At 33.7% G+C, this 16,156-nt stretch overlaps 2 protein-coding genes across 2 annotated transcripts; both read right to left on the bottom strand.

Annotated features, from left to right (window-relative positions):
- Positions 1 to 1,362: 1,362 nt before the first annotated feature.
- On the bottom strand, positions 1,363 to 3,795 carry LOC21400279 (rop guanine nucleotide exchange factor 3). Its single transcript, XM_010107626.2, has 7 exons — positions 3,368 to 3,795; positions 3,168 to 3,284; positions 2,910 to 3,064; positions 2,729 to 2,803; positions 2,347 to 2,646; positions 1,778 to 2,122; positions 1,363 to 1,675 (listed from the first exon to the last, which is right to left on the bottom strand). Exons 1-7 carry the CDS (start codon positions 3,696 to 3,698, stop codon positions 1,553 to 1,555), a joined length of 1,446 nt encoding a protein of 481 aa, XP_010105928.1. The 5' UTR covers positions 3,699 to 3,795; the 3' UTR covers positions 1,363 to 1,552.
- A 2,672-nt stretch (positions 3,796 to 6,467) lies between these two features.
- On the bottom strand, positions 6,468 to 8,011 carry LOC21400280. The gene is made up of 5 exons (XM_024171935.1): positions 7,945 to 8,011; positions 7,764 to 7,829; positions 7,524 to 7,662; positions 6,715 to 6,871; positions 6,468 to 6,632 (listed from the first exon to the last, which is right to left on the bottom strand). The coding sequence occupies exons 1-5, from the start codon at positions 8,009 to 8,011 to the stop codon at positions 6,468 to 6,470; spliced, it is 594 nt and encodes a 197-aa protein (XP_024027703.1).
- Positions 8,012 to 16,156: the final 8,145 nt, after the last annotated feature.

Raw genomic sequence — 16,156 nt, forward strand, 5'->3', positions numbered from 1 at the left:
GCATTAGTTAAGCCTTGCTGTGCATCCGTCAATGCCTATAGTTCAAAATGACAATTTTCAACATGTATAGGTAGAGTTGCCAACAGAAGAATTCACCAATTTTTGTTTTTTGTTTTTTGTTTTTTTGTCCATATAATAATAATAAATGGAACCACTGCCGGAATTAGGAATGTTTTTCAGAGGGCGTAATGAAACTAAAATCTATTGTGGGGGTTTTCACTTCGAAACATGAGTACAATTAAAAAATGAAAATTTGGGATGTAACTATGTTTTTAAAAGAAAATAATATAATCTACCACGATATTGCAATTAGAAAATTTCTAGGAGAGCAAATAGTAAAACAAATTGTTAAAATTCTTTTTGGAGGGGCAAAAATAAGAGCCATTGTCCCTTGGAGCCCAATGTAGCTCCGCCTCTCAATGGAATCATATGAGATGTTTTAACTTATAGTACCTTTATAACAAAAATGTAATCCCAACATGAGAACTCAATAGGTTAAGGCAGAATGGCAGAGGAGTCGGTGCAGGGTGGTGTTGCAGGCAGTGAAATATAGAATCCGTATTCCGTTGTCGGAAGATGCGCTTGAGATTTAGACAAAAGGCATGGTTGAGAGCAAAGGTGACTTTACAAAATGCTGTTCCAAGGTTGAAGAATTTCCATCTTTTTAATCATCACCCTCGACTGGAGCTGCAAGATTGGGTCGGGCTAAACAAGCGGCCCGAAGTCCGCCAGGCCACCACTGTTAAACTGGGTTTGACCTTAACCTACAGGCTGGGTCAAGCCGAAGTTTCAAGTTCAAAAGCTTATTCGGTTTGGGTAGGGTCGGTTTAAACTTCCTCTTTTATTTATATTTATATTTTAAAATACTTTATAAAATTTTATATCGGACCGGGACAACCTAAGTCTGTCGGGCTTCAGTGTCGGGCTGGGCCGACCCTCGTCCCTTTAGGACCTATCGGGCCCAGTCTGAAATTTACATTCGTAATGAAAGTAGTTTATAGTACCTTATTATGGAATTTTCTAGTGGTATTTTATTATACAATTTCAATGGATGACAGATCCGATCATGCATTTGTAGGAAATGTGAAATTTGAAGTTGAAAGCATTTAGAACTTTAATTCCAGTCAACTTAAAATCTAAAGACATTGTTCTCAGTGTTATGTATGGAAGTTAGTTCACACAATTTTCTGTGTGTTTTGTGAATCCGAAACATTTACAATGCTTCTTTTTCTTGGAATTCCTTTGTTTGTAGACTTGTGAGTTTGTGTCAAAAATTGAGGATCTAACTATATACTGCTTTGTCCAAGCAAAAAGATGTTTGATACAATGATGTAGAAGCTCAACTTTGATAACTGTGGAGGAAACTTAAAGTCTCATTGATTAGAGTTTAAGAACATAAAAACGAGAAATTAACAATTAAGCTTCAAAAAGCACATGATGGTAAGTAGACAATTAGCTATATAACATCTGCATCTTTTTGTCTAATGGATAGTTAGAGAAGGGTTGTGGGATTAAGATAATCCTCGTTCGAAATTAAACCCATTCGCAATCTCTAACGATCTCGGTTTCTAACAGATCTATCTACAAAAAGAACATCTTCAATCCATGCAACTATGTTGAATGCTAAACCTTCCAACACTCTTGAGTAGCTCTCCAACACCGATTGTCCCACATCCTGCATAAAATTTTAGGATTCGTTTTAGTAATATTACAGCCGAAAAAAGGGATGGATTTTCTTGTAATTTACATAAGTTGATAGATGAAACATTTGCTTTACCCTATTGTATTGAATCTTGCATGTGTCCAAGGATGTCTGAGAAAGCTCAGGGTATTTCTGCTTCAAAGAGAACAACAAACTCTCAGCTCTCTCTGCCAAAACATGATTTTTATCGCTCCTGTCGGTGTCGGACATGAGATCCTTAACCATGTCCCATGATGATTTTGAATGACTCATACACGCTTTACGTCTCCATGTGTACATTGAAGCTTCAACCCTGTCTGCTAGCTCAAGCGCTTCATGTTCAGAAGCAATGCTGAGAGAGTCAAGCAGATGGTCGGGGGAGAACTTCTCAGCCGAACACATGTAGCGATAGATCGAATCTCCTAGACACGCTTTTCCACTCTGAGAACAAAAAGTTTTTTGCCAAAAAAATATGTTGGATTAAGACAATGGCTATTATAATATTGTAAAAGATAGCTCAAAATCTGTTGAAATCTCATGACTTTCCTTAAGTATTTGTTGAACTGTTGAACTTACAACGATGCAATTTTAAATGCTCATTGGCTTCATTTTGGAGACATAATAGAACTTATAAATAAAATTTATGTTCAGCTAGTAGGGTTAACCTTTGGAAGAGTTGCCATATATGAGTCCGGGATTTCCATCTCAGCTAGAATACTACTATTGATGGCCATGGCTGCCTTGTGGATTTGGTTGGCACAGTCACGTTTGTGTCTCAAATGCTTCCTCGACTTCTCAGAGAGGCCCTCTGGAGGGACACAAGGAATTGGTAACCACCATTTCTCATCTTTCCGCTGAATAATTCTCCGGAATGATCCTGAAGGCCCCGAACGAGTAGAGTTTGACGACATGCTTCCTTGTTCTGCATACCAGAACTCTGTGTCTTGGAAACTGTCCAATATTTCCTGCCAAAGAAACCATGTTGGCATTAGCATTTGAAATAAGACTAAGCTACTGTATTTCCGCAAAAAGAGGAGAGGTCCTTACAATAAGCATCATGTCCAGCTTTTTCAAGGCAGGAAGGTTTATATAAATGTCAGCTCTTGGTCTGCTTGACATAATCTGACGAACAAAAAAAAAAAAAAGGAAATAAAAAAAGGTTCGAAAAACAAGATAAAATTGTAGGACCAAGTGGAATTTTTTAGCTCATGAATCTTTGAAGTTTTACCTCCAACGATGTTCCGTCCTGTAAATTCTGCGATGTTGGGATGAATTCTACAATGTAATCGCACACAGATAAGAGACAATCCATTTCTCTCTTCCACATAGCTCTCTTCTCAAGCTTCAATGGCTCAAGCCTCAAATTTTGTCCAAACACAGTAGCTACATATATAATATCACAACAAGAAGAAACATGAGATTGAAACAAAAACAGCAAAAGGGTCAAACTTTCTTATCCTCTTTTTTTTTTTTTTAGAAGATTTACCATAGAGGTTGGTTATAGAATTGGAGATTGTAACAGCCGCACAGACTCCTTTTCCACTTCCAGACATGTCTTCTCCAAGCAGAAGTTTTGCAAATCTTTCCTTCATCAGCTCAAGCTCTGCCATAATACACAAATTGTATATAATAACCATCTATTTTAGTGTAATGAATTTCAAAACAAGACAAGCTACAAAAACCCACCTGAATCTAAGGCTTCCTGATCATCGAGTTTATCATGGTCAGCCACATTCTTGTGCTGCTTCATTCCTAGTCTGGTAAGAACAGCTTGGTTACTACTATGAACTCCGCCGGATTTCAAGCCCGGCCAGAATGAAGGAGAAGGCTCACTAGAATAGCTTTGATCATCTATAGTCTCAGAAAAGGCTGATGTCTCGGAATTAGTCCGGCAATAGGCAAAAGAATCACCGCTGAATGTCGAATACCCCGGAGTCCGATCATTCTGATCTAGAGATGAAGGAGAAGGTTGATAACCCAGATCATAACTTTCATCAGTATTTGATAAATTGTCCATTTTTTTATTTGAAGTAAACTTTTCCTCAAAACCTGCGAATAATCATGAAAACTCGTCACAAACTAGGCCTGTGGGCACTAAAGTTCAGAACTTCATAATCACTACTTTCTAAACAATACCCGGGAAACTGACGAAGTGACCATCATATATATATATATATATTTATAAGACTGAAAACTCCCAGAAAAAAAAGAAAAAAAAGAAGCATAAATATTCTTTGTTTTCTTTTTTAGACATAAAAGCAAAAAGGGGTTTATTAGTGGTAGTTATCTTATATCAGAAACTAAAATAATTGACTGAACATATGTAGCTAAAGTTCATGGCATAAAAGAAAGAAAAGCAATCTTGGAATAACTTTCTTCCGGTCCAAACAAACTGAAATTTGAAAAAAATGAAGGCAACGGTTTATTGAAAAAGCAAACGGTCTAAAAAAAAAAAATTAGAATTACCTTTTAATTGTGGCTGGATTTGAATTTGAACAGTTGAGATTGGAAGGTGAAGAAGAGTGCCGTTTGAAGAATTTCCCTCCTAATAAGCATGTTTCTGTTGGACTCTAAATGTAAAACTTTTCTTTATTAAAGAGAAAAGCTTTATTTGGAAAGTGCCACATCACAATTTTCCTGGAAAATGAGCAAGAAAGTCCCAGAAAACAAAGATTACGTGAAGAGTTGAAGATTGAAATTCTTGTTTGGTGCTTGAGAAAGTAAACCACGACATGGAGAGTTGCATCTTAGTTGGACATGAATATATAATGAGTCTATTGGCTTATTATTATTATTATTATTGATAATGTTATTTAATTCTTATGATTTTCAATACGTGTGGGCAAAAAGAAATTAAAATGTTGTTTGAGAAAAAAAAAACATAAGATTATTCCAAAATATCATTTTCTAAAAAATTCTCTTTGGAGGGTGCAACTACTGGGTCGGCAAAATTTGACCCAAAGACTGGTGAGTTCATCATATGAGAAAAAACCATCTAAGTTCTTGATGGAAAGTGATGAAATCAATCGTGACCGTCCAATATTCCTTTGCCTTTTGATAGTCAATAAAGATCGTTTTCTCTTTCTGAGTTCTCTGACTTAAACAAGATGAACTTTTTTTTTTTTGTTATGTTTTTTTTTTTTTGTTTTTTTTGTTTTTGGAGGGGACCAGGGTCGGGTTTTGTGAAGTTAAATAAAAATAAAAAGGGAAAAAAAGAGAGAAAATATTGCTTGTGCTTCCCAACATGCATGCGAGTCATGATTCATCTCCTGTTCTATTGAAATATTGTCATTTGACAAGATGAAATTGTAACTTTAAGGTTAAAATTTTCCCAAATTTTTTTAGAATTTTTTTTTTTTCATTTTCTCGTCTTCCTAAAAGTACTTCCAAAATGGTGAACAAACTAAATATACATTAGTTTCTTCCAAAAATAAATTATTATTTACTTTCATTTCTTGTAGCACCACTGACAATTTTGAGGATTTTTTTTTAAAAGGGTTATATGAATATAGAAAGTGCATCCTCATGTGACATATTAATCAGCCGTAAAATGAAATTGTCTATCCCGCTTAATACAGTGAGACTGATTCGAACTCAATGAGAAAAGTAGACATACTATTTTATACAAAGCGAAGGAGAGAATTAATTAAAAAGAAAAGAAAAAGGAAAGCGAGGAAGTAGAACATGAGGATAAGTAAGTTGCGTGAATTACAATTTAATAGCATTTCAGTAGTTAGAAAAATCACGTGAAAGCCGTGAAAATAATTGTTAACTTCCTATCTTTGTTAGTTAAATTTAAAATTTAAAAAATAAAATAAAAAACAATTGTCAGTCAGCTCCTACTAATAATGATATATATAGACGTGCATCCCATTTTGTCAGTCAATGCAGCTCATTTTTCGTAGCAAATTAAAATTAAAGTCAAATACTTCTCTCTAACTAAATGCATGCATGAACCTAACTCCAACTCATAGTTATACTATACATGCCTGTTTTTCCTATGTACTTACCAAATAGAGTTAGTTAAGATGTTCTTCACTAGCAAAATTGTATATATATATGTGTGTGTGTGTGTATTGTTTTCCATATATTGTTCCCTTGTTGTATGAATAAATATTTATAACTTTTTTCTCATGTGATTTTATTTCTCATCTAAATAAAGCAGGTTTTACATGATGATCTGCTAACATCACCTTAGTATAAAAAAAAAAAAAAAATTTCCACTTTATAGTTGATAAAGGCACAGCGAAATTTCATTAATTTTCTTTGGATTACCGTGCACAATATGTGTTGATGCAAATCTTGTGTGACTAAAATGATGTGATGGATTTAAGAATGGCAAAACGACATTAAGAAGAGTGTGATTGAAATGTCTTGTAAATATTTCTTTTTAGTGTTACATTCAGCTTGATTTCCTTGATTTATTTCATGGAACATAATATAGTATTATATTATGTATATATATATATATATAAGTATATACTATTATTCCCTCATCAAATTGTTGCTCAAGAGTCTAGGCAATAACGGCAATTGTTTGAATATGCCCATCCAAACATGTTGAAATGACTTTTAATCATGTTTCTAAAGCAGTCCTAAATCCTAATCCGTCCTTCACTAAGCACATTGACGGCCTAATAAAAAGTGTACTAAATGCCCAGATGGCAATTGATTGTCCCTTACACTTAATACATTTCATACATTTGGAAATATTTTATCAACACAATGAAAGTTAAAAAAGTAATTTCCATACCATATTATTCCTTATTAAGATCTATGAATTCTCTTAATTGTAGTTTTGCTTATTTTCTGTGTCAATTCTCTTCTGGGAAAACATGGACCACCACCATAACATTCTCCATAAGTTCACAATTCTACTACATTCCTCCACTTTATTTTCCTCTTGAGTGTACTGTCTTGTTGTTGTCTTTGGAACATGAGCGATATCTTTCTGCATGGTTAAAAAAAAGGTTATTCTGTTAATGTTACATATAAGAAAAAATTTCAATTTTTGGAATGAATAGAAAAGGTACATTATTTCTAATGAGTCTTACACTTGCAATAAATTTGAATCCTATCTTTATCTGTCCTTTGTAAGTGTCATCTTCAAGCACCACATTGTATGGGGCTGGTTTTACTTCTAGGAACCCTCTGTCACATCCCTCTGTAATTATTCCACCTAGATAAATTCTGCATGTATATGAAGAAAAAGAATATAATTACTTAAGATAACAAATTATTTGAAATAAAAAGAATTATTAGTCAAATTTGAAGATCTCTTGATCCTTTCTAGAGGGTTTATTATGATTTAAGGGACTGATATGAGGTTCAACAAATCTTTATCATGCATGTGACCATGAGAAATTTGAATTCCCTCCAACTGCATACACTAAATCTTGTCCTTCTGCTAAATGGTTCACATGCGGTGAAAAAGGAAGTTGGAGAATTTTAGGCCCTAACAACAACTTGAAATCTCTCTTAACTAAGATGACATATAGCAATGACTAAAATTTTTCCCATTTATGCTCCTAAACTTTACACTCATTCCTAGTATGCCCACCGATTTTTAATAACTCGTACTTTACTACTCCAAACTTTGAATTAGATTCTCATTAAAAATAACTGGAAAAAAAATGTGAGAGATCATTGTTGGGGGGTAAAAGCATCATTTAAGTTTGTCCTTGATGAGAATTCTGACACAGAGAGTTAAGTGAGACGATAAAACGTTTGGAGACGTAGTGAAATGAGAGTTTTTAAAAATTAAGGGCAAAATGAAAATAAAGTCCGGGAATAGACGAGGAAAAGATTAATAAGGATATAACACATAATTAAGAAATATTACATAGTTTCACCAACAAATCCGCCATCCGAGAAGAGTTCCTTGTCCATAATTCTGAATTTTATATGTGTAAACCTTTTCCAATCAGATAATGGGAATTCATATATGAACTTCTCATTCCACCAAGTCTTTTCATCTTCACCTGCACAAAGACACAAAATATGATAAGCTAGAAGTCATAACATGATCATTGGGATCAGTGAACTTGACAAAATATATAGAAATGAGCAACAAAAACAAGACCTGATGATATTTTGCTTCTATAAACATGATCTCCACACTCTATGAAGACAAAATAGTCCGGTCTCCCTACAATAATGGAATTTATAAATCAGCTACATTTCTCCTCCAAATCTTTGTTCACGTAAAAAAAAAAAAAAAAAAAAAAAACTATGTATAGAACTAGAAATGAGTATATATATACCAACAAGATTTGTGTGCCTAATGCCTTCGGCATTAACGAGAAGTACTTCAAGTGTTCCTCCTTTCATGTGTTTGTGTTGTAGACTGAGAATGAGAAAAGATTTTTGGTTGAAAATGATCTTTGATGCTCTCTTTGAAGGAGAATAAAATGTTGGCAGTTTCATAATTTTAAAATAATTATTGCTGCAATTAGTTGATTAAATAGGAGTTTTTAAGTTATAAGATAGTCTTGTAAGATTAACGTGTGCGTTTCACTGTTGAATGCCATAATCAATGGTTATACAATAACATCAAAGTAGTGTAACTGAAAACCGAATAGAGTTATTGAGTTATGTTACTTCATTCATTTCTCATAGTGTCATAATATTTGGCTTGAAATTCACTCTTGTTCTTGTTCCTAATGAATCTTCTTGAGTCTTGACGAAAGAAGAATACAACTATTTTTGGGAAAGCTTGCTGGAGGTTATTTATTTATTTATTTATTTTATTAAGGAAGTTTGCTGCTGTTTCAATGATATGCTAATTGCTATTTGTGTTCAGAAGTTCACTGTTGTTTTAGTAAAAAACGGCATGCGGTTTATCCTTTCAAAGGTTCCTGTTTTTTAGTTACTCAAACGCATAAGTGTCTTTCTTTCTTTCCTTTTTTTGTTTTTTTTTTTGTTTGTTTTAATCTCCACATAGGCAATATTAATATAAAATAAAAAAATGTATTAAAAAAATTTAACTTATAAGATAGAACAATTGGCCTACTTGCTTATTCTCGATTTTAGTGTTTTTTTTTTTTTTTTTTCGTTTTTATGTGACATCTGCTTCTCTCTTTTTATTTTTGTCATTTAGTATTGAGTTGTAGACACGCGTCTATTTAAGTCTCAATGCTTGTTTGGAACTTCTACCACTTAAACACGTATATATTAATGAAATAATCAATAGGGATATATAAACCGAACAATAATTGAATTGTTATTTTTATTTTTTATATTGTGTACCTTATCTTTTGATATAACTAATACATACATATCTATTAGTTTATTAGTAGTTACAAAAAGGAGAGAATAAGTAGGAATGATTATTAGGTGAATAGGGTCGGGTAGTGTTGTCAAACGTGCCGTGCTGGGCCGGCACGGCACGCTTGACCCCAGGCCCATCACGGGCCTGGGCCGTGCCAGGCACGGCCCTGTACAGTGCAGGGCCGTGCCTGGGCCGGGCCTGAGAAAAAAAACTCAGGCCCGGTCCAGGCCCTTGGCCCTAGTCCATAAGGGCCAGGGCCGGGCCTGGGCCCAGGCCCTTCACGGGCCGGCCCCGGCCCTTGTATTTATTTTTTTAAATTTAATTAAAAAAAAATATCAAATGCCCCAAAATATGTGATTTTATTGAATTGACGTAATAGGAGTACACATAAATGACTGCCTCATTAAAAACCTTGTTAAGTAAAATCCGTGGGGAGATCGGGACAAAACCTTAGCGAAGGAAAAAAGAGTGCAGTAGCTAGGAATAGTAAATTACAAACCTAAGTGCTTCCAGAAGATTCTGTTATTTCTAAGTTAGAAAAATATTCTTACATCGAATCATCTGTGTATTATTGTTTTCGTCTTCTGGCATCTTCCTAGTCTTTAACGCACATTAGTCCCTCCAAGATATCTGGATGCATTCTGCTTCTCTTCTCGTCAAGAATTCGGTTGCTTGCTCCGATGCTACCGTTGACACTGGAGTTGTCAGAATGTCACGAGTTATTATGGACAGTGTTGGAAAATGATCTATCTTGCTCTTCCACCACTGTAAGATGTCTAGTTTGTCGTCATCGATTATAAAATTTGCTTCAAAATATTTGACTAGTTCCGTAGACACTTGTGTTGAGGACGATCCTGCCATTTTCTCTTTCTTCTTCAAGAAATTCCACGACGATCCTTTAGGCCCCGAACTGGTAGTTGACGACGAAGTTCCCTGTTCTTTTTGACCTGTGCTATATTTTGCTTCATACAAACTAAAAACTTTTTCTAACATTTTCTTAGCGTCAGTAATACTTAGTTGCATATCTATTTTTAAATTCTCTGCGGTAGTAGTCATCAATGATTCAGTTCCATCTACTCCGCACCTAGGATCTAAAATGGTTGCCAATGCATATAACATAGGACAACCTGACCAATAACTTTTAAATTTATTTTCTATTAAATTAACTATATTTCCAAAAAGTTGTGTATCCCTATAATAAGAAAATGTTTCTGAAATATTAAATAGTTGATGTAAAGCTAAATGTGCAGTAGGATAATAAACTCCAGAAAGTAATTCAGTAGCATTGTAAAAAACTTCTAAAAATTTAAAAAAATACTCAGCAATCTGCCAATCAGGATCAAAAATTAAAATTTGATCGTTCTTACTATTTAGTATGTCGTGATAAGCTGTGAATATGGGAGTGCTACCTTCAACATTAAATATGTTGAATTCCACCTATGTCTCACGTCAGTTGGAAACTTTCTTGGGCTCATTTGGCTGTTCTTGCATTATTGTTTGAATTCTTGGAGCCGAGCTCCAGAACTAGATATGAAGGATAATGATTCTCTAATATTTGTAAGATTAGCAGAGATATGTTCAATTCCTGCCTAAACTACTAAATTAATTATGTGACATGCACACCGTTGATGAAAAATTTCCCCTCCAAATGCCAGTTTCAAACTACGTTTAAACAGATTAATTGCAGCTGTATTAGCTGACGCATTATCAAAAGTAATTGTTAAAACTTTATCTTCTATCCCATAAAACCCAAAAATTTCTATTATTGTACTGAAAATAGCTGTTGCGTTATGAGGATATGGACATAAATGAAAACCAATTATTCTTTTTTGTAAAACCCAATCGTCATCAACGTAGTACGTTGCGACACATAAATATCCAGTTTTATTATACCCCTCCCATAGATCAGAAGTGCAAGACACAGTAGCATTAAAAGTCCTAAAATTATCAACAAGAGATTGTCTCATTGCATAAAAAACTTTCATGCAATCAGAACGAGTTATGTTTCTACTTACCCGTTTAAATTGTGGGTAAAAGGCTGTCTGGATGAATTCTTTGAAGGAGGCATCATCTGCAAAAGAAAGAGGCAATTCGGCACTAGCTAGAAATTTAGCTAGTGCCTCACGAGCACGTTGTGCATCGTATGTAAAATTTTGTAACCCATGTGATGTGAGTGATAGTGTTTGTTGGCGGGAGTCCACACTCCCACCTTGGTGCAACGGTAGACATATTTTTCAATGTCTATCCAGATGACTAGTACCCCCACCCCTTTTATTAGAAAAGTACTTTTTATAATATTTACATACCGCACGAATTTCCATCTCACCTGTTTTTGGATTTGGTTGGGGCTCCTCGGTGAAATGCTGCCATGCTAGAGAAGTTCGCGGTCTTTTTACTATGACCTTGATATTTTAGGGGTAGAAATTAGACATCATAAGCTTTCTAACGAGATATCATAGACCCCAATACGAGTTTTGTACAATTTATTATGAATTTTTGAATCTAGGTATAGAAACAGAAAATTTTTGCAGCAACCCGAGACTAAGTTGTCAAATAGGATGAGTTATGAATTGAATCTGGTAAAACTGTTTTAATGGTAGTTGATATGAAATCTAAGGACACTTGTGTTAAAATTTGAGAATAAATGGAGTAGAAACGAACCCGAAAACGTGATTTTGAGTTTAGATGATCGTTATTGAAAAATTAGAAAAAAATAGAGAGTCTAAAGTGCTAAGTTGCATTTGCTGAAGTTATGAATATTTAGGGGTTGTTTAGTATGTTTTTTTTCCACTGTCCCAAATGAGAGAAAACCAAAGGATTAAACTTCTTATAAGCTAGTTACTCGGTATGAGGTCTAAGACTGTAAAAGTTGTAAAATCGGGACCACTTTACAAATTAACAAACCTTATGTGAAATGGGGGTTTTAGATATGTGTGAAAATGCTTCTTAAACCCAAATAAATATTTTGAGTGAGTTAAGGACTTATATTAGAGTCTGAAACCCAGTAGGCCCTTATAGGGGTAAAAGTGTCTATTTTTACCACCGTTAAGGGTAAAAAGGAAATTCAACCATACCCACCGTATTTCTACGACTTAGATCTATATAAGAGTTGATTTTAAGATTAAATTTAAACTTAGAGGGTTTGAGTCCAAGCAGAATCAGAATTGGGTCTCTAAATGCCCAAATCGATAAAGTTCACTTAGTGTAGAAATGACAACTCTAAAGTCTCAAAGATTGGGCCTAAGGCCCAATACTAATTTTCAAAAGACCACAAGTTAAGAAAAAATCTTCATGGTTTATTGAGTCCTCTTTAACGACTATAGTGTCAACCTAAAAAGATGAACGGCTTCTTAGAATCCACGTTTATGATGAAGTAAAGCAATTAATTTATTTCATAAATAAATTAAATAATTAACGAATCAAGAAAATATTTTTCTTAAAAGAAAGGAAAAAGAAACTATTTGAATTCATTTTTTCTAAATAATTATTAAGTTAGGATTTAGTTGATTATTTTGAACAACTAATTGTTATTTTAAGGAAATGATTTATTTAAGTAATTATTAATTAATTATCCACTCACAATTAATTAATAATGATTTGAAATAATTGATTTTAAAGGTGTTAGTTATTAATTAATAATTAATCATAATTAGTTAACAATTTAAGAATTCCTAATTAAATGTTTACTTAATTATATTTAATTAATAATAATTAAAGGTGATTTATATTTTAAGAACAACAATTATTAATTAGTTAAGTATAATTAATTAATAATTAATCACGGTTGCATAATTATTTCTTCAAAATTTTATTAAAATCTATGATTAATTAATTAATTAATTAAATTGTTAAAAAGGTACAGATTAAAAGGTTAGATTTACTAAAGCTAGATAAAAACAATTAAGCAACCTAAAATAACTGGTCTAGAAAAGTCAATCTAGGACCCTATTCTAATGAGGAGAGTACTGTGAAGCAGGATAAATAATTTTCTAATGGTAGGCGAGACAAGTGTGATTGTGGACTGATTACACACGAAACAGGTGAGTACAAACCTTACCTACAGCATGAATGTGTTTTTAAAAGATATGTTTAAAAAATTACCTTTTTGTATTGTGCAAATTTTCTATAGTATGAATGATGAGTATGATGCAATATATGTCCCTTTAAAGGAGTTATAATGTTATTCTTTTGTGACATGAATGATAAGTGTAATATGATGGTACCTCTTAAAAGTATTAGCAATGATATACCCTCGTAACATAATCATAATCGCATGTTCACCTAAATAAGAGGCTATGGTAATAAAAACAAGTTAAGTGCCATATCGCCCTTTGGCCCATGAGGATGAGAGGTTTTTCCCTGGCTCATGGGGATGAGAGGTTTAATAAGGATAATTTATGACCTTGGGTGAAGTTGGACGAAATGTTTGAGTCGCTCCCCCATTCCCCATTGGTCACGCGCAAAGGGCCCCAAGGTAAAAAAAATACATTCCCATAATTTAGCATAAAAGGTCATGCATATTTATATGATGTTTATCTATGCAAATATTTTGTGAGGATATTTGTACTTACTGGGCTTTAGCTCATTAAGTTGTTCATGTTGTAAGTAAATTGGGTAATTACCCGTAGCTCAAATACTATTGATGGGTTGGCTAGCCGGAGTAGGGAGATGGAAGCAAGGGTATTGGATACCATTATGTAAATAATTTCCGCACTAAGATAATAAATCTATTTCAAAGGTTTAAGTTAAGTCATTTATTCAAATCATAAATATCCTATAAAAAATATGTATATTGTGACGACCCTCGTAAGAGGCCGCCACTGTAGCTAAAATTCTTGTACTTACTGAAATTTTCTTAGAATTTGCGGAACATTTTTTTTAAAGTCTTATAATAACATATACTATGAATTGCTTTCTTGGTCGAAACATTCAAACCTTAATATATATATGATTCTCAAAACATGTTGATATATCTATATGTATATACCTACTCTTTGAATCCTGCTTACTAATAGCCATAATCCACAAAACCATTTAACATATAGTTTCAGAATAATAGTTAGCAAAACTATTTGTAACATAAAACTAATTGCGGAAATATTTGTGAGCGGTATCCATTTCCCGATCTTCACATCGTTTGTCAACTCGCCGTCAGTCCATCAGGCATTATATGCCGGTTGCTTACCTACAGTATAAATATTCTATAATGAGCTTTTGCTCAGCAAGTAAGAACTACTTCTCGCAAAATAATTGTAAGTTCACATGAATAAATATGCATGAGCTGATTATGCTTAATTATGATGTCTTATCATAGTCTTATTATCTTATCTTATCTTTTCTTTCTTTCTTGTGGGCCCGAGTGCTCGCGTACCACTTGCGCACGATCATCGGGACGTGAGGGTTTGCAAGGTTCCCCATGACACCGTGATTATAACGTGAATGCCTCCCTTGAGTCAGAGGACATTATTTTTTTCTTTTCTCCCTTGCGGAGCTTGAGTTACCTCCCTTGTGGAGGCTGGTATGATACTCAACTGAGATTATTCTTATAAGTTCCTCTTGACTTATTAAGGTGTATGCATTATGACCTAGCATAGCATACTATATCATATACTCGAACACATATAATTTGGGTGTACTGCTTAAGTATATGTAGTATAACATAGCATAACATTTATAACATTAAATGTACTCAAACATATATAGTTCATGTGTACTGTTTACTTTAAAATCTATTTATACTGTAGGCGAGATTCCTACTTACTTGATTTTCAAAGCTGGAATCCCCTTTTTGCCAAACAGCCTAGTCTCTTACTTGCTTTCTTCTGAAAATGAACACCTATTAAGAGTGTGAGATTAACTGTCGTTTGTTATTTTATTCTAGCAACTTATGAAGGAAAATCTAACCATTTCCTAAAGGCATATATTCCTCTCCTTTACTAAAGGATAATAAGGATCAATTTATTAAATCCTTAAAATCTTATTTTCCTTAATTTTTTCCCGTTATGATATAAGGCCCAATTCGGCCTAGGACTTATACATGGCATTCTAACTTTTAAGCCGCTGAATTTTATACTCTAACGGAGTCTCTTTAATTAATGTAGGCATTGGACCCACATTAAATCTTCCAAATTCTACGGATCTATCGTATTGGGCTCGTAGGTGCCCGTCGGGATGATTCGTTTGATAAACCACTATATTCTTTAAAGAAAGCAGTTTTTTTTCTTGAAAACTTTCTTTACGAATACTTTCGTTAAAATGAGGTTTAATGCCATTGTGTTTTATTGAAATCCTATCTCGGGTTCTTTGATGACTTTTGTTAAAACCGACACTGTTTTAGTTTTGTTTTGTTAAAAACTATGCCGTTTCTGAAATCTGCGTTTTACTGCATCTGAGATTCGGATTCCAAAATTTTGTTCTTTGTGACAATTCTTCGTCTCATCGAGATCTAAAATTATTATTTTTGGTGAAAGTTGAAATTCAGCCTCTAAAGGCCTCGTTTGGCTGAAAACAGTGGCTGCTGTTTTTTTTTGTTTTTTGTTTTTTTGCTGTAGGATTGTTGTAGCAATCTTTTTAAAAAAAAAAAAAATGCTATAGGATTGCTGTAGCAATCTTTTAAAAATGCTATCTTTTTTAAAAAATACTATAGGATTGCTGTAGCAATCTTTTAAAAAAAGGTGTAGGATTGCTATAGGATTGCTACAGCAATCTTCTTTCGAAACTGTGTTGAACAGCCTGTCCGTTTTTACAAAATGGCTTCAAACTTGCTTTTAGAGTTAAAGTTGGGTTTTGTCATAGTCACAGAAAATGTTCAAAACATCAAGAGCTATAAGTTCAAATTTTGAAACACCGAAAAATCTTGCTCTAGGGTCCTCATTTTCGCGTTCAAAGTAACCGGAAAATTTTCCTCTAACCGGAAGTAAGCAAGCTTAAATCAAGCATAAGCATACCACATCAAACTAAGCTCAAAACTCAAAAAACTAACATAAAACTCACACACCCTTATTACAACTCATCTCCTCAAGAACCACAAATTTACATCCATAAATTCAAGCTTAAAGTTGGCTAGAAATTAATGGAGACGAGTTTAAGAACTTACCCTTGAAGAACTCTCTCTCTCTTGAAAAAAACTTTGAACTCCTCTAAGACTTGTTAATGGCTTGAGCTAGAAGATATAAGAAAATTTAAGAGGAATATTTCTACATTTC

This window comes from Morus notabilis, unplaced genomic scaffold (assembly GCF_000414095.1).
Source record: "Morus notabilis unplaced genomic scaffold, ASM41409v2 Scaffold902, whole genome shotgun sequence".
Classification (NCBI taxonomy): domain Eukaryota; kingdom Viridiplantae; phylum Streptophyta; class Magnoliopsida; order Rosales; family Moraceae; genus Morus; species Morus notabilis.